The sequence below is a fragment of the Sarcophilus harrisii genome, chromosome 2, assembly GCF_902635505.1.
Source record: "Sarcophilus harrisii chromosome 2, mSarHar1.11, whole genome shotgun sequence".
NCBI lineage: Eukaryota > Metazoa > Chordata > Mammalia > Dasyuromorphia > Dasyuridae > Sarcophilus > Sarcophilus harrisii.
This window is the reverse complement of record NC_045427.1, coordinates 88,173,158-88,192,208: the sequence shown is the minus strand read 5'-3', so window position 1 is coordinate 88,192,208 and position 19,051 is coordinate 88,173,158. Positions and strand designations below refer to the sequence as shown.

General features: G+C 40.8%; 1 protein-coding gene across 2 annotated transcripts in view; it reads left to right on the top strand.

The window, feature by feature from the left end:
* The first annotated feature begins 2,629 nt into the window (after positions 1-2,629).
* KCNK12 (potassium two pore domain channel subfamily K member 12) overlaps positions 2,630-19,051 on the top strand; it is a 54,848-nt gene continuing 38,426 nt past the window's right edge. Inside the window, exon 1 of one of the 2 annotated variants that reach the window (XM_031950446.1) lies at positions 2,630-3,941. In XM_031950446.1, the coding sequence (XP_031806306.1) occupies positions 3,560-3,941 (382 nt within the window). In that variant the 5' untranslated portion in view covers positions 2,630-3,559. The remainder of the gene's footprint in view (positions 3,942-19,051) is intronic. The other variant, XM_031950445.1, reaches the window with a different exon arrangement.

The following is a 19,051-nucleotide window of genomic DNA, read 5'->3' as shown; positions in this document are numbered from 1 at the left end:
GATATCTAGCAGGAGCTGAATATTCTAAAGGGGTGGCTATTTGTAAAGAACAGGAGTAAATGTGGTCAGAGATAGGACTGAGATAAGGAGGACTGAAGACAAACAAGGTTTAATGGCTGGGTAGGGCCAGATATGAATGAACGTGATATTTAATAAAAATACATTACTTATTGTAATGTAAGCAATGCATTTGTTTTTAGTGAAGGGTGGGAGCTCCTAGCCAGACAATCAGTTTGCTGAGTGAGGCATTTTTACATCTTTAAATGAATCCTATGCTCATTGAAGAATAGTGACAATAGTGACAAATAGAAGTAGAAGCAAGGACGTCGACTTTCCATAGCAAGCATTCAAAAAATTAATTCACAATGAACTGGGGAGAGAGGGAGTAAGAACGAAGAAGAGAATGCCAACTAGTAAAAGTCCTGATAGTCCCTAGCTCTAGGTACTGGAGACCTGTGAACATTTTTGTCTGGCAGGGGACACTAGTTTCCCATCTATGAAATGGAAATGAGTAGGTTTGGTTTTCTTCACAATAGGATAGTTATAATTGGGATAGTTGAAACTAGGAACAGGTAGGATGAATACAGTTTGAAAAAGGAATATGTCCCCACCTGCAATGATCTAATAGGAAGAGAAGTGAGGTCTCCTGGAGGGATGGGATGGGGAGATGGCCACAGGACTTGAAATCAAAGGAACATAGAGTTGGAATAATTTCTGGAGTTGATGGTCTGGAGGCCAGAGGTCTAAAACCGCTTTGCCATCTTAGATAAATCCCAAATTCCCTCATATATGAAATGGGGATGATACTTGCTCTACCAAGCACTTAGGAAAAGGTAGGCACACTAAACAAACGAAAGAGGTTATTATTACTATTGAGGAGAGGGACAGACTGCGGTGACATTCACATTTTGATGAGGCTTGTAAGGGTCCTGCTCTTTTCGGTGTGAAAAACAATAGATAAAGCCCACAGTAATACTATCTAGAGTGGAACTTGGGAAGAGGGAAGAGCTGAGGGGATTGCTTCTCCCAGTTCGGCATATTACTTATGGCTGTACACAAAATACCTGCACCGGACCCACTACTGAACCTTGAAAAGGAAGTTCACCGAGAGAGCAAATGGAAAAGCTCCTCCAGCCTTGATTAAGGAGCTTCGCTCTTGGGAGTCTTGCTCTATATCGCGGTGTATCAGATCAGGATCTTTCTAGAAATGCTGGCTGATACCTCGAAAAGCCAGCTTTGAATTGGAGGATAGATACAGGAAGGGGGAGGGCGACGAGTGTTGCCTGGGTCTTCAAGTGACCTTGGAGTTCTAACTCCTTCCTTCTGGCCAGCAAACAGATCTTTTCTGGAGCCAGACTGGTCTCAGAACTGTTTTTTGTTTTTTGGTTTTTTTTTTTTTGTATTTTTAGCCTTCTAGAGGGCTGGAAGGAAAGGTGGAGAAAAGGTACAGGGAATCGAATTTTCAGGGGGGTGGGGGTGGGAAAGGAAGAGGGTCGTCTCGCTTCATTTCCCAGGGCTAAATCCATTCAGAACTTAACTTTGTTAGTGGAAGTTGGCTCAACATTCCCCAATCCTGGCCCTGGCCTTAACCCCTACTCGAAGGGGTCTTAGACTAATTCAGGGTGAACAAAGTGAGAAAGGATTCAGGAACTGATGGAAGATTGATTTTCCCGACCCAGAACCCACAGATTCAGGGTAGATTGAAGGTAGAGAGCCCAAAGGGAAAAGCGGGGCGACAACTCCAGTAACACTGCACTAGAATTCACCCGCCTTTTCCTCCTCCTTTGGCTTCCCAACCTCCCCACCACCTTAAACACACCCCGGAATCCCCGCCTCCAAGTGCCGGCTCTGCGGCTAGGAACCTGGGCAGTACTTCCCGCCGTAGCTGACTCTGGGCTCTCGTTCCTAATCTGACCGGGAAGGGAAAGGGGGCTTCTCCAAGGTGTCTGCAGTTTGGGCAGGGTGGCGGCCACCCCTACTCCGTACTCTGTGGCCATCCTACTTCCTCGTTTCCCTCCCTTTCCCCACTCCCAGGCCCTAAATCCCAGTCTGCCTTACCCACACACATTCCCTACCGCAGAGCCCCTGTTCCCTTCCTTTTCAGTAACCAGCTCCCAGATCCCAGGGCAGTAGGGACGCGTAGGTGAAGGAGTGGAGTTTAGGGAAGGCGGAGTCTGGGGAGGGACTAGCCTAGATTCAGCCAGAAACCGGTGTCCCATCAGCTGCGCTGTCCGCGGTACTGAAGCTAAGCGGTTCTCAGGAAAACGAATGTGGTGAAGCTTGGGTTGGGGGTACAGGAATGGGAAGGAAGGGTGGGAGCACCTGACGTGACTTGGGTGCCCTCATTCTTGCAGCCCGCAAGTGTCCTCGGGCTCTCAGAGAGGTGTTTGCTTCTAGAGGAAGGGTGGCCTAGCATCAGTAGATCAAACCGGGAGGGAGGTCATCCCAGGCTATGGGCCAAAAATTTTTGACTTGGCAACCTCTCTGCACCGTCACTCAGGTTGGAAATTGGAAGATGGGAGGGAGAAGATAAACTGAACTTTGGACTTAGTCTTTGAATGCAAGAAATCTGCAGGATACCATCTCCCACCCCCACCCGCAAGTCCGAAAGGGGCCCGCAAGGCGTGTAAAGTTAGACGCTGGCTCTGAGACCACCAGGGGGGGGACCAGAGAAGGTGGAGCCGGTCAGAGGTGCCAGACACCTGTTCAAATACTCAGGTACCCGGTGAGGCGCGGGCTGGAAGACAGGGAGGCGTCACTGCAGCTTACTTCTCCTCCCCCCCTCCCCTCCTCCCCCCCACACCCCGCCCCAGGCGCGGGTGACTCCGCCTCTCTACACCAAGCAGTTCTCAGCCAAGAGCTAAGGTAGAGGACGCTTTTCCCCGGACCTTGCTCGGCTGCTGCCTCCAAACCCGCGGCCGACCAGGAGAGAGAAAGGGCCCGGAATACCAAGCCGAGGAACCTCCTAAGGCTGCATCTGGGATGTCGGATTGCTTCCATGGGACGTGACTGGGGGTTCTCTCCTCTACCTGCCGCCTCACAATCTTAGAGTCGGGTCCCGGAGTAGGGAGCTGCTCCCTGCCCCCAGCTCCGTGGCTCCCCCGGAGAGGAGTATGAGGGACAGAGGTCAGCGGGTCCCGGCCACGGGGCGGCAGGGAGCTAGCTGGGTAGTCCTGAGCCGAAGAGAGAAGGAAAAGGAGAGTGGTGAGCTGATCGGGCGTCGGGGGGCTGAGACGAGTGCACTGGCTCCGCAGCACTCAAAGCAAATCACAGACCCAGTGCCCGAGCACAAGGGACAGTCGACTCCGCTCCGTGCCTAGAGGCTCCGGGGAGACGGCGGGAGCCGCCCTTCCGGCAGCAGCCGACTGGCCCTTCGGGGGAGGCGTTTAGGGGCTCTGCGGGAGGCTGGCAAGCCGGGTGAGGCTGGGCTCTCCCCAGCCCTACTATCACCATCCTCACTCTCCTTCTTCCTCGGGCGGGATCCTTTCCGAGCCACCCGCTGGGGGGATGCGGCGCCTCCCGCCGAGCATGCTACCCCCGAGGGGCTGAGGTCCGGACCATGTCAGCCCGGAGTCCCCGGCCCCAGTCCCGCCGCTGCCACCGCCTCCTGCTCTGCTGCTGCTGCTGCGGCCGTCGCTCTCACCTCAACGAGGACACCGGCCGCTTCGTCCTGCTGGCCGCGCTCATCGGCCTCTACCTGGTGGCCGGCGCCACGGTCTTCTCCGCCCTGGAGAGTCCCTCCGAGGCGGCGGCGCGGGAGCGCTGGGGCGCGACGCTGCGCAACTTCAGCGCGGCGCACGACGTGGGCGAGGACGAGCTGCTCGCTTTCCTTCGAGACTATGAAGCTGCCCTGGCTGCAGGTATCCGAGCGGATGCTCTTCGTCCGCGCTGGGACTTCACCGGAGCCTTCTACTTCGTGGGCACCGTGGTGTCGACTATAGGTAAGGAAGGCACGCGGTAATCCTTTCCCCCTCTTGCTTTTCTCTCTTCTCCACATCATTCCTTCTCTTCTTTCCTCCTTTCCCTCTGCTTCCTCTCTTCTTTTTCCTCCTCCTTTCATTTGCCCCCTTTCTCTTCTTGTTTCCTCTCTCTTTCCCTTCTTCTAGCCTCTTTCTACCCCCTCCGACCTTTTCCTTCCCTTCCCTTTTTTTCCCCTTTTCTCATCTTTTAATCTTTTCTTGCGTGATGCAGACTTCTGACGTGGCAATCGGGAATCGGGATCTGCAAACGAATTACTTGATCTCTGTCGGCCTCAGTTTCCTCATTTGTAAAATGAACATTTTGATTTTTTAACCAGATGGAATTCAACAACCTAAGAATTTCTTGATCCCTCCCTCATCTAATATTTTCGCTCTTCTACCTCCTATGTCTTCTCTCCTTTTTCTCTTCTCTTCCCTTTACAATGCATCAAGTCTCTCGGTCCCAAGTTCTTCTAATAGACTGATTTTTTTCCTTCTTTCCATTCATTAAATATGAAAGTTCCAAATCTGTGCTGTCACAAGTGGTGACCAGCAGATATTTTAATACTCTGCTTCTGTTTCCTTAAATTCCTTCATTTTCCCCATCATCCTCTTTTCCTTTTCTGTAGTCTTTTCTATTCCCTTAGCCTTTGCTTTCTTTTAGTTTCTTGATAAACTCTTTTTCTCTTTTTGCTTGCCTTTTGCTTTTTACCCTAAACTTCTTCATCTTATATCTCTCACCCCTCTTGTAGTCTTCCCCAATAATTCTCCCCTTGCTTTCCCCTATATTCCCCTATATTCAACTGTTGTATGGAACTGCAGTTGGCAGTTGCTGCATTCATCACTCATCTCTCCAAAGAGTTTAGAAGAAACAGCTTTACTTCAATTCAATGGAACTTCAGATGTGTCCCATAGGTTTATAGAGAAGGGTGGCACCTTGATGGTGCATGCTAACCAATGAGAAGGATCCCCATAGCAGGAAAGAAAAATGTGATCAATTATCATGAACTAACTTCTTATTTGCTGCCCTTTGCCGTTTCTGAAATTCCATACACTGGGATGTGTAGGCAAAGGAACTTGTGGTACTTCTGTCCCTGGGGACGATTGAACATGGGACAGTGACTGCGTTGGGAGGCAGGAGAATGGACTGGATGACTAGTTTGATAAGATTCTCTATATAGGATGTAAACAAACCAACAAGTCTGCTTTGGAACTATCTAGATGGATCTGGTTGTGTGTATGTTTGTATTTTTATAGATATAGGTATAGATATATAGACATGCACAGGCTCTAAATGGCCCCTTTCCCTCTAATGATTTTTCATGTGTCATGCTTTATGTTTTTTTTTTCATAAAGGGAAGAAGCAAATGCATACTGTCTAAGACAAACACAAATTGGATAAAAATATACTTTAAAAGCTATATTATGTTGTTATGGTGATTAAAGATACAAAATAACCAAAAAAAAAAGTTCTTTTAAGAGCTTCATCGAGTTGCCATAGTAACTAGAGTTTTAAAGTGCTTTGAAAGCGCTGATACTGCCAGCTGAAAGATGACATCATGTGCACATTCACATTGACTCTGCCCTTAATGTTATAAATGCACTGTTATACTTTATACTTTCATTATTCCATTCAAAAGAACACCTGTGCACATAAGCAATAGACATGTCATTCTGCTCCTAATGACATGCTTTGATTTCCTGATGAATCCTCTTGTCTGAAGATGAAATTGTTGGCAATCACCTTTTTTCTTTAGGCTCATATGTCCCAACGAGAGGGTAATTGTGTTTGTGGTCTGTAGGCCCTACTCAGACCTCCTTCTATTGCTACCTCAGCTATTTAAAAGGAATAAAGATCTTGTGTTTGAAAATTGTTCTGTATCTTATCTTTCCACCTTCTCCAGTTTTAGGTCCATAGCCAAGTCAAAAAAGACTGTTATCTTTCTAGGGTTTTTGAGTCTTCTGGTTTTGATTTGTTGTTGTTGTTCAGGAAAGTTATACATTTGCACAAGCAATGCATTGAAGGGTATGACTGTATTTTCATGTTACCTGAACTAGTATTATAAGATGTAGAACTAGAAGGGACCTTAGAAATAGATTAATCCAATCCTCTAGAAAATAAGTGCTACAATGGATAAACTGCTAGGTCTCATGACAGGAAAAATGGAGTTCAAATCAAGCCTCAGATACTTATCAGCTCTGTGATCCTGGGCAGGTCACAACTCTGTCTGCCTCAGGTTCCAACTGTAAAAATGACTATCACCATAGCACCTACTTCACAGGATTATTGTATCAAATGAGATATTTGTAAAATGCTTAACACAGTTGCTGGCACATAGTAGGTACTTAAATGCTTATTTCCTCTTTCTTACTCACTTCATTTATAGGAAGCCCAGAGATATTGATGACTTAACCTAAGGTCACACAAGTAGTAAACACTAGAGTTGAGATTCAAACCCAGATTCTGTGCTCCCAATCCGGTATACTTTCTACTTCCTCCCACACATCACCTCTAAAATGTGCTACAGGAAAAATTTAGTTTTAGAATGAATCTATATTCATGGTCACAGAACCAACCCACAGGAAACTTGGTGGAATGATTTCTTACGGTTTGTTCAGACAACCATATGAACAGCAAGGACTAATCTCCTAGGGTCTTTGCCACATTTAAAATTCTTCCTTATTCCTTGCATAAGGATCCAGTTCAAGTACCCAGACAGAGACTTTCTTTTTGTAAGAATGGACTTGTATTAAAGCAGGAACCTAAAAATGTCAGTTTCCTGAATATATGATACTAATCTCCTCTGCTTGCATAGGTTCCTTGCCCTGAAATCCCCTTAGTCTTGAAAGTCATTATTATCTCCACCACTGCTTTTGTCAGCCCAACAGTTCAGAGGGCCCAGGGGTATGTCCCAATTTAGAAATCAGGGCTTTCTCTTCTTGGCATTGAGGAGTAAAAAATGAACAAATATCCAACTTTCTTTGATTGAGTTACCCAGGCAACTTATATAATTCATTCAGAACTATGGAATTTGTTAGACTTAAAATGATCTGGTTGGCTATCTACATGGACTAATTTAAGTGTTTTTCCTTTTTATGCTATTTTAACTCAGTTTAATGATACACTTGAGCCTCTAAAATATAGTATTCTTGATCAAGAGGTCAAATTTCATCTTTCACATGGCTATATGTAGATGCTGTGTTCAGTCTGTCTCAGTCCTTTATTATTAGCTACATGACCCTCAATATATCACCAAACTCTTTCAGCTTCAGTTTCCTTACTTGCAAAATGGTGAAAATAATTCCTACCTCAAAAAAGTTTTTGTAAGGATTAAATAAAATTACATATACTACACTTTGCACATCTTAAAACATATATTTGTGTTAAATAATTTTTTCATCTTGACATATAATTAGTATGATCATTGCCTGTCAGTCAATTACATGGTCATTTATTAAGATAGCTCAAATGACTTGATTGCTCTATTTTAAGTATATAAACACATTTTTAGAATAAATTTTGTTTTATTCTATTTAAAAGATTGTGTCTGCACAGTACAGAACATCCAGATGACCCTGTGCAAGGGTCACTTAACCTCATTTTTCTCATCTGTAAAAAGAGGAAGTTCCTCTTGATGGCATCTAAGGTCCCTTTGGAAGGGTCAGGAAGATATCACAGGCCAATTAGGTAAACAGCTAAAACAATCTAGACAATCAAGGACTTAGAGTTAAGGGAAAACCATGGGAAGCTGTGGTCCTAGAGCAGAGAGTAAGTAACTGTTTGCTCACTGTAGGTAAACAGGAATTTACAGATTTTTGTGCTTGAAACCCAGATGAAGAAACAAAGTCCTGAAGACACAACTTCCTCCTGAAGTTGTGAAGGTAACAGGTGTTAGACCTATCAGGGAAGGTTCTAATGGGAGTAAGGCATAAAAAGAGAGGCTCAGACTATTGACAGACATACTGCTGTTCTCATCATCCTAGAAGAGGAGACCCAGAGATTAATTTCAGGAAGGACTGAGGTGTCTTTCCAGGAAAATGGTATAGATACAATTCAAGAACACAGGTGAAAATGGAAATAAACAGTGCCTAGATATTTTGCAGATAAGTTTCATATCTGACATGGCATTAAAAAAGACTTGGCAAATTACTGATTTGACTTCCAATATATAAATAGTAAAAAAAAAAAAAAAAAAAAAAAAAAAAAAAAGTTTAATGCACACAAAAAAGAAAATTTTACTTTGGAGCCTGACTTATATCCTTAAATAAGACTACACAGGTCCAGAAAACTATGAAATTGTCGATTCTCTGCTTCCTTTTGCATTGAGTAAAGGCACATACAGAAAGAGCATTAGGTAGACTAAATATTTTAATGTGAATCTGAAACAAACAGATGAATAGGGGAACCTAAGTTCAAATCCTAGTGCAGCTACATACTGTGTGACATTAGACAAATTATTTAAATCTCTGAGCTTCACTTTCCCTCTCCATCAAAGGAAGGGTTTATACTGGTTAGCCACTGAATTGCCTTACAGGTCTAAATCTATATCTTATGAACGATGCAGTTCCAGCCATGTTGCTCAGAGCTGTTTCAAGGAAGTTGATAAGTATAGCTTTGCGCTCAGTATTTTGTAGGGGAGGAATCTTATGCATTTTCTTTCACTTACATATGTTTGAAATAATCTATCATGATTTAAACAATTCATCATTTTACTTCCTAAAAGATTTTTTCACTGATTTACTTGAATGGATTAAAAGAAATTGCCTGTTGGGGCTTTAATTATGCAACTGCTGTCAGATTTGTGTGTGTGGAAGAGGAACATATTTAAAAATCTTCTTCAAATGGCAGCTTGTTATAAACAGAAATATTTTTGCCTCCTGTTATTCAGTTCTCAGGAAGTGTATTTTAGCTGCAGAACTTCTAATCATGTCGCTATCATAGACTCAGAGAAGAAGGTGTGAGAGGTGTCACGCTCGGCACAGAATAATTGAGTTTGCTGCTTTCAGAACTAAGGATGCTTAATTATCCACCATCAGATTCATAACAAGGACTAACTTTTCCCTCTCATCATATAAATGTAGATTTTTAAAAATAAATGTTTCTGCCGCAAAAGAAACTGAAATGTTAAAAGACCTAAATGTCAAGGCAGTATTAAAACATCAATTCTTCTCTGACACATATGCTCTCCAACTGTGAAGCCCCTGTTTAGGCACATCAGAGCTCTTTCAGAAAGATGCTTTTAACCTGTAATAGAATATTTTTTGAAGAGAGGAAAAAAAATCTCTCGTTTATCTTTTAGCATTGAAGAGGGGGCTTATTGTTTTAAGTTAGTTCTTAACCTGGCACTCATGAACATGTTTTCAAATTGATAATCATATTTTAATACAATTGGTTTCCTTTGTAATTCTGTATATATTATTTTATGCATTTAAAAAGGGATCCTTAGGCTAACAAATGCATATCACATAACAATGGTTAAAAATCCCTATAATCTATTCTGTCTATACAACACACACACACACACACACACACACACACACACACACACACACATATACACACTTCAGGAAGATTTGGTAAATTCAGTGAATTAGGTCCCGTGGATGAGATACAGTTTATTGTAGTAGATTGGCTGTGAACTGTCAAACTCTGTGTCAGGGGCAGAAATTCCTGTTAGAAGAGGGTCCAAATAGGTTTAGATCCTGGTGAATATATATTATTTCCTCCTTCTTAATGATAGCTATCCCCTCAGAGAAGTACTGGGCATAAAGAAGAGCATTATTGTGAAGTATTTAAGAAGGGGAACAACAACTTTTTTTCATCTTGACATATAATCAATACGGCTCTTGCTTGTCAGTCAATTGCATAGGATGGGATACAAAGAATTTTCTCAATCAACTAGACAGCACTTATTAAACATCTATTATATGCCAGGTATACTACCCATACATCCCTGAGGATGACCTTGCCTGAAGTCTGGAACTTAGATTCTACTCACTCTGCTGATTTACTAGAGGTCAACCGGGGCTGATAACTTCCATAATAATAATACCATTGTTAGGGTACAAGAAGTTCCCAGTGATTAATTACCATCTTTCCAAATGGAGAGAAAATTTCAGAGATAAAGATGCTTTCTTAAAAGGGACTAGAAAAATCACCTAGTCCAACTTCCTCATGTTGCAATCAATCAATTAATCAACATTTATTAAAACACCTGGTATGTTCCAGGCATTATACTAAATGCTGGAGATACAAAAAGAAGCAAAAGTCAATGCCTACCCTCAAGAAGCTTATAATGTAATGGTGGAGACAACATGCGAGCAAATATATACAAAACAAATTTTGTGTGGGATAAATAGGAAATAATTAGTAGAGGGAAGATGCTAGAGTTAAAAGGGATTGGGGAAGGCTTCCAGTAAAAGAAGTGATCTTAGTTGGGACTTAAAGGAAAGTTTTTCAGGTGAGAAAATTGAGATTTAGAGACAGTAAGTGATTTCCCAAAATCATTCCACTAGTTAGTGGGAAACCTGGGACTAGAATACAGGTGTCTCTTATTCCTTCTTTTTGCTGAAGGTCCCTTCAACTAAATAGAACCCATGGGTTGTGCCCTGACTGAAAAGAAACCTAGTCTGTTGTGGTCTTTTCCCCTCAAGGTGATCATTTATTATTTTTTTTATTATAGCTTTTTATTTATAAGATATATGCATAGGTAATTTTTCAGCACTGACAATTACAAGACCTTTTGTTCCAACTTTTCCCTCCTTCCCCCCACCCCTTTCCCCATATGGCAGGTTGACTGATACATGTTAAATATGTTAAAGTATAAGTTAAATACAATATATGTATACATGTCCATACAGTTATGTTGCTGTACAAAAAGAATCGGACTTTGAAATAGTGTACAATTAGTCTGTGAAGGAAATCAAAAAGATCATTTATTTTTAAAATAATAGCTTTTTATTTTCAAAATACATGCAAAGATAGTTTTTAACATTCACCCTTGCAAAACCTTGTTGTTTCAGATTTTTCTCCCACTCTTTGCCCCATGCCTTTCCCTATACAGCAGGTAATCCAATATATGTTAAACATGTGCAATTCTTCTATACATATTTCCACATTTATCATGCTGCCCAAGAAAAATCAGATCAAAAAGGGAAAAAAAATGAGAAAGAAAACAAAAAAACAAGTAAACAACAACAACAAAAAAGTGAAAATACTATGTTGTGATCCATGGTGCTCTTTCTGGATGCAGATAGCTCTCTCCATCACAAGACCACTGGAATTGGCCTGAATCAATCCTTTTCTAGGAGAATACAGAACACAAGCACCATGAAGCAAGCAGAGGAAATAAATGCAAACAAAATGAATAACAAATGCGCTACTAATTAACTATAACTGTCTTACACAGGATACATAGTGGTAACAGTACTATTGGGCTGAATGGAGCATCTGGGGACCAGTGAGATTAAGTTTCTTGGGGGAGATGAGTTTGAGCAGTATTTTAGGGGTTGGAAGGATGTGACTTGGTAGAGAAGGAAAATGTATTGGAGATTTCTAAATGACAAATTCAGTCTCCCAGGCAAACATGAAGTCAAAATCATGAAAATTACAAAGGAAAGGAATAAGTATTTTTATAGTGCCTCCTATGTGCTAAGACTTTTTACAAATATTATCTCATTTGATCCTTACAATAACCCTGCAAGGTAAGTGCTGGTATTGTTCCCCTTTTACAGCTCAAGAAACTCAAACAAAGTTTAATAAGGGAAGTGCCTAGGGTCACACAGCTAACTAACTTCCTCTGCTTTATTTAGGCAAAATCTGCTTGTATTTGATGCTGATTGGTGAATTTGGTCACTTGGTGTAAGGGAGGAAAAATTCCTGGGCCCTGGAGTATATTTGAGGAGGCATCTGTGTAGGTGAAAATGGGAACCCTTTGAAGGCTGTTCCTTTGTAGAGACCAGGCTTTGAGGAGCTGGGTCAGGAGGTAGTAGGTGATGCATCCATCCCTAAGATGTCCTGTGTTCTGCTTAGCACTCAGCCTGACACATAGTAGGTGAATAATATATGTTTCTTGATTGACTGACTATAAATGATATCATTTCCACAGGGGGTTTGGCTGTCATATTCAGCAGGACCACACAAATATGAAAAGCCAGCTTTAGGATTTTAGTTTTTCTTTAACACAAAATGGGCACAATAGAAATAGTATCAGATTTAGATTTTAGCACTGACCTGGGTTTGAATACCAATTCTACCATTTTACTACCAGACTACCTTATTACCTATGTATCCTCAGGCAAATTATTTAATTTCAGTTTTCTCATCTGTAAGATGGAATTGTTGGACTGTGTGGACAGTTCAAAATCTGTAATACTACAATTCTGTGACAGCTTCCTTGATTATTCTCCAAGCAGATACCTGATCCCTTTTATTGCAGTCTGGGGAGAACAAGGGGTTTTCTTAATTCTTAATGAACTCAATCATCAGTCTACTGTGACTTTCCCTGAAGAAGTTCAGCAGAGATATAACCCAAACCATGGAGAAAAACCCTACATGGAAGGATGTTGACAGTAGTCACAGTTTATCCACACCTCTCTCCCTCCTTCTTCTACCCCCATTCTGACTTCTTTGTTTGGTCTCAACTCTTATCACTTCTTCCCAGGATCTGTAACCAAAACCAAGCCAGACCTGGTTTTTCAGGATATTTCAAAATATTATCTTGTCCCAACTATGAAAAAAAAAAATCTCCTTTCCTGCTCAGATAAGGTAAAAAGGTTGAAGTTTTTAAAAGGAACATTTACTAGCAAATAAAGTAAAAAAAAAAAAAATCAATGAAAATAAAATAAAGCATAAGAGCAATTAAGATTACAGATGTTTTCCTGCATCTAGACACTGCTTGCCTTGGCTGATGCATAGTTCATTCAGCACACACAATTCATACATCCATTTTCCTTATTCCAATCCTTTCTGTAGGTGTCTTTGGCCCTAGTACTTAGAAACCCTATCTATCTACCTTCACCTGTCTTCTCTTTCTGTCCCATTCAAATTGTCTGATTCGCTATTCAAATTTAAATTCACTAGCCAGTGGTTAAGGCTTATGCTCTTATTACCTTCTTGTTATAGTCTTCAGGAAACACACTTCAGGATCATAGAATTTAGAGTTGGAAGCTACCTTAGAAATAATACCAATAGTTAGCATTCATCCTTTGAAGTTTACAACTACTTGCCACAAAACAACCCTCTAAGGTTTTTTATAGATTTTATAGATAAGATTTTATAGATAAGAAAACCTGGACTCAGAAAGGCTCTAAACTGGAATCTGGACTTAGTTTCATAACAGCAGCTATGTGGTCTTGATTGCCCCCCTTTTGTAGTCAATCAGCTTCATATTAGTTTTTTCCAAATACCAGAAACAGATTTTTCTTGGCTCTTTTACGTTTCAAATTCCAGACTCCTTGTTTGACTGCTCATTAAATTTCTTGTTGGGAGTTGGGAAGATAACTAGTTCTCAGTTTATCAACAAGTGTTGAACTCAACAAATGAGAAAACATTTATTAGGCCTTTACTCTGGGACATGTACTATAACAAGAAATGGGAGTAAAAAATAAATCAGTCTGCCATCTAGGGGAGAGGGTGGATGGAGGGAAGGGAAAAGTTGGAACAGAAGTGAGTGCAAGGGACAGTGTTGAAAAATTACCCATGCATATGTTCTGTCAATAAAAAGCTATAATAAAAAAATAGGTCAGTCTTTCAATCATTCAGTTAATATTTATTAATTGCCTACTATGTGCCAGGTACTCTGCTAATCATTGGGAAGATAGTTCTTGATCTCAAGGAACTTACATCCTAATAGGGAGAGACATGACACATAGAGGAATGTGGACAGGGAAGAGAGTTTTGTTTTGGGGCATCCCTGGGGCAGCGAGTTGATCCATAGAGAAGTCAATTGACATACCCCTCCAAAAGCCATAGGGCTATTTGATTATACTACTAAGAGCAAGAGGCAAAAAGTAGATATGAGAAGAGGGATTAGTCTCAAGACTGAAACGTGCCCACTAACAAGGTAGATGGCAATATGAAGCATCACCTTCTCTGGTCTGGAACAGGCTAGATAGTATATTGGGCTGGTCAAGTTTGCAATTACTCAAGACAGGTCAGCCCCAGAATTTAAAATCTAAGTAGATTTAACTTCCCTAAAGATTGGAGCCATATTTTCTGGAAACCCAGAGTGCCAAGCGCTCTCTAGGTGAGAAGAAATAAAGCAACAGCCATGGTTGGGCAGATTAAGATGGCCTGGGTGGCTGGTTAGCTGGGATGTAAATCATTAATGATCACTGAAACTCAGGTGACCAACTTTACTTGTTTAAGATGTTAATGCTAAAAGGGAACTTGGAATAATTTTGCTCAAACTGATGCAAACCATTTTTACATTTATGGCCAAAGATCCTTACTTTTTAAAATCGATAAATGTAAGAAAATGACCATCTCCTTTGTCCTCATTGATCCTGCTTCTCCCATCCCCATCCCCACTCCTTCTAAAAATCTTCATAGTAATGCTTCAGAGAACAGTGTAACAAATTATTACAGAGGATAGAATTACAAATACTATCTCATTTGAACTTCACAACAACTTTTTGAAATAGATGCTTTTATTTGTCCCATTTTAGGATTGAGGAAACTGAGGCAGACAGCAGTGAAGAGACTTCCCTAGAGTTATGCAGCTGATAAGTGTGTGAGGCTGGATTTGAGGACAGATGTACTGCTAGTGAAGTCCTATTTACCTTAGCTAAATTTGATTAAAATTGGTCAAACTACTTAGACCCAAGTTTAAACCCTGACTTGATGAGCTCTTTGTCCTCCTTCAGGATGGCAAGGTGTTCAAGAACCTTCCCTTTGTTTTCTTATAGTCCTGACCATATTTGTCAACATTGTGTTTCTTTTCTTCAGCCTCCTGAGGCCTTAGTTATTTCCTACAGGGATGTCATCTTCCTTTCTCTAGTCAATCAATCAAATGCCAATTCTCGTGACATACCTTGTTTTTCTGTCTGGTGCTGTTATGTAATAACAGCTGGATTGCTATTAAACTTTGTAGTCTGTGTGCCTCATCTTCCCAACCAAAACCTTCCCTTCTTCATAATGTCACCTCACATTCATCACTGGAGCACTTTATCTTGTTCAAATTACTTCCATTTAATATATATTATCTTATTATTCAAAGCACACCCACAAGTTGGATTAGGCCAGATGCTTCATAAGAGCCCAGTCAGAGCTGAAGAGATCGTTCTAATATCCTTATTCTACAGAAGAGGAAATGGAGAGAGTTAAGTGAAACTGCCCACAGTCTCAATAATGTCAGAGTTAGCACCTGAACCCTCAGAGCTTCTTACTCCAAGAACAGTGATCTTTTCCATTTACCTCTTTGCCTTTACCCTCCATGAATTCAGGGAAGAGATATTTCATGAATAAAAGAACTAGGTGTGTGTTCAGCCTTGTGCTAGGCACTTTGGGAAAAAAAGAAACAGTCCTTGGGCACCCTTTTTTCCTCCTTTAGTTTTAATTCAGTTCATGAAACATTTATTACACATCTACTGTGTCCAGAGTATTTTATTATGCTCTCCTAACCTTGATGTTGCACTGTTGGGACTTAAAAGAGTCTGAGAGTACAGCACTATCATCTCCACCAAAGGGTCCTTCAACTGTGGACTCAGGGATATGGTCTGAGGAAAGGAGCATGACCTAAAATAGGGGAGCAGGAGAATGCTAGACTATTTTTTTCTCACATCTTTGGCTTATAAGAACTTATAACTATAATTATATTTTCTTGGGAAACTGATCCTTAAACCATTAGAACATAAAACAGTCCATAGGATTGTTGATGAGGTGTTTTACATTTCACCTACCTGTCCGCTGATAAAACAATCAAGGTTGGATCAGCCCATGAGTGATCATGTTCTCTCAGCAACTTCCTCAGTCACTAGCCAGCTTCACACATTAGACCCAGTACCTCTCATATCCATGTCTTTAGACTCATATACTTTTAGACTGATATTCAAAAAAGGAAATAAAAGGCAGCCCAGAGTCTAAGTGCAAATTTAATTGATTGATCCTGTGCTCTGCCTATAAGCAATAGGAAAATAGTAGGAAAAAGCACAATCCATCTCTCTTGCCCTTGTGTAGGGTGCAGAGACAGGGCATACTACTTGCCACGTGGGAAAGTTCAAGTTAAGAGAGTGATCCAGAAGGAATCTTTTAACTGATCTGAAACTCTGCAGCTGTCACTGAATGAAAGGAAGACTATTCCATTGTACCCTTAGGCTATATTAAGAGAGACAGAACATTCCGGAGTAGGATGACCATCATCCCACTGAATTCTGCCAATACCAGATGTCTTATGGACTTTTCTGTTTAGTTGGGCACCCTGGTTTAGGAAGGACATTGACAAAATGCACTGTTCAAAGGACTATTTGGTGAAGGACCTTTAGTCAGTGACATAAGGATCAGTTAAAGGAATTTAACCCAGAGGGGAAAAAGCAAAACAAAACTCAGAAAGAGACATAATAGTTGTCTTTAAGTATTTGAAGAATTATCATGTGACGGAAAGATTAGATTTGCCCTTTTTGATCCACAAGGGCAAAACCAGAAAAATGGTGGAAAGTTGAAAAGAGGCAGATTTGAGTTTCACAGAGGAAAAACTTCCTAACAAATAGAGCTGTCCAAAAGTAGAATGGGCTGACAGGAGAAATGATTGGTTCCCTATCTTCAAAGGTCTTCAATCAGTGTCTCTATAAATACTCGTTCGATAGATGATAGATGGGTACTAAGCAGTTTTTCAGGTATCCAATTCTGTGATTCCATGAAAAATAAACTTATCAAAGTTTTCCACATCACACCAAAATACCAACTCCCTTCAATGCCTACTTGCCACATGGTTGGAAGCAGTTAATTATTTATTAAGCACCTACTATGTATCAGGCACCGTTCTTTGTATGGAGATTACAAGGACAGCTAAAAGATAAGAATCTCAATTTAATGGGAATCACAAAATCTGAATCTAATGGGAAACACAACAAACAAATATGTACAAACAAGCTAGATAAAGGATAAATAGGGATTAATGCACACAAGGAAGTTTTTTTGAGGATAAGAGAAACATGGGAATGATTGTGGAAAGAAGGGAAGCAGTCAATAGATGGGGAGAGATTGAAGACAACAGAGAGTTGGGATGATAAAAAGGACAATCTGCTGGAAAAGAAGGGGATCGCTTTTGCAAGTGTAAGGGTTGATTGTGGCAAAGATAAAAATCATGTCATTATGTCAGATAAGAGAAAAGAAAAAGATAGTGGCAGAAGACATCTGAGTGATGTGAGATGAGAAAAGGGAAGAAAGGGAGCTCTCAGCAAATGACCTTAATCTTTTGGTCATTTTTGACTCATTAAAATGTTGTAACACATATGGTTGCCTGGGAAGTGAGCAGGGAATATACATAGAGACCATGTTGACTATAGACATGAGAGACCATATTGACATGGAGACCATAGAGACTATGGAGGAGAGAGGTATAAATTTTAGGTGAGATATGGTTCTTGCCAGGGGCATGTCAAAGCTGGCTTGTACTAGCAAAAGCTTATTGTTAAATTTTTAGTGTGAGCATTTATACTTTGAACATCAGCAGATGCTATATATCAGAGGTTGACTTATTGTGTTGTTGCTTTTTAGACTTAAAGATATAGGGTAAATGTAGATATTTAATATATATTAAACATATATAATTTATATTTATAAAAATGTATCATTCATACATTACTTTTTTTTCAGAGATCCAATTGTTAAATATTTACCAGCATATCACTAGTTCTTTTCTTTGTAAAACTCTATCTAGTAATGAGATAAAAACACTTAAAAATAACTATGATTCATAATAATAAAAAAAACAATATGCATATTATCCAAACAGTACAACATGAGATCAAGTGAAGAAGAATGCTTCTCACAACGAGAATAAGGAAGGACTTCATGAAGAAAATTGGCATTTGACACAGGTTTTAGAGGATGGATAAGAAATCATTCACTACTCAATAAGAGAGTATAATGGGTGAACAAAAGCATGAATGTCAAAAAGCATCAAGTATGTTCAGATGATCAAGAGTTTTTTAGCGAGTAGAATGTGTGGCGGAGAGACCTCCCTGTTCTTTATAGGTAGTGTGGCTGTTGCCTAAAATCCAGCCTTGAGTATCTTTGGAAACTCTGTAGTATTTAAAAGATGAGAAGCAAGGAGCCAGCTGGGGCCAAATTTCCAGGACACATTCTTCTGAAATCCAGTGATTTCAGAACAGAGTCTGAGAGGCTAATCCAGGGAGCTGGGCAGAGTTCTCTGAAGAACACTGCATTGCTGTGTGACTACAGCAACCAGCAGCCAGTAGGGGCTGATTGCAGCTTCTTTGCAGTACTGAAGTCTGTGAGCAATTTTAGGATGACTCACTCACCAGTCCACCTGCCTGACAGCAAAGAGACAGAGTTAGGATTGGCAGCAGATTGCCAGCCAGGTGGGGGACCTTCAAAGGACACTATCCCACTCTCGAGACCCCAGTCTGGGGACACTGATTGTGCAAAACCCTATTCCCCAAATGCTAAAAAAAAAAAAAAAAGACCTTAGGAAGACTTTCCAGGTCCTTGGATTTCCCTCTTTCCTCTGCTGCCATATAGGACCTCAAGCAAGAGGTGTATTAGGAAATGATTGTAATTGTTTACATTTATAGAGAGTTTGGAGATCCTGTGAAGTAGGAAGTAGAAATATTATCCATATTCTATAGAAACTACAAGGTATAGAGGATAAAGTGAGGAGGAACTGGGGTCAGGTAGTAATTCTAACACATATTAATTAGATCTGTGACCCCAAACAAGTCACATCACTTCTCAATACTCTGGGCAAGTCTTTAAGTTTGCCGAGGTAATTACCTCTACTGGCAGAAATTGAGGACAATCAGACTGGCTCCCTGGGAGGAATTTTTGTGAGAAACTAGGTTAGGAAAAGAGCCCAAGATGGCTGACATGACTAAATGACTTTATTGAGCTCTGGTCTCCAGAATACTTG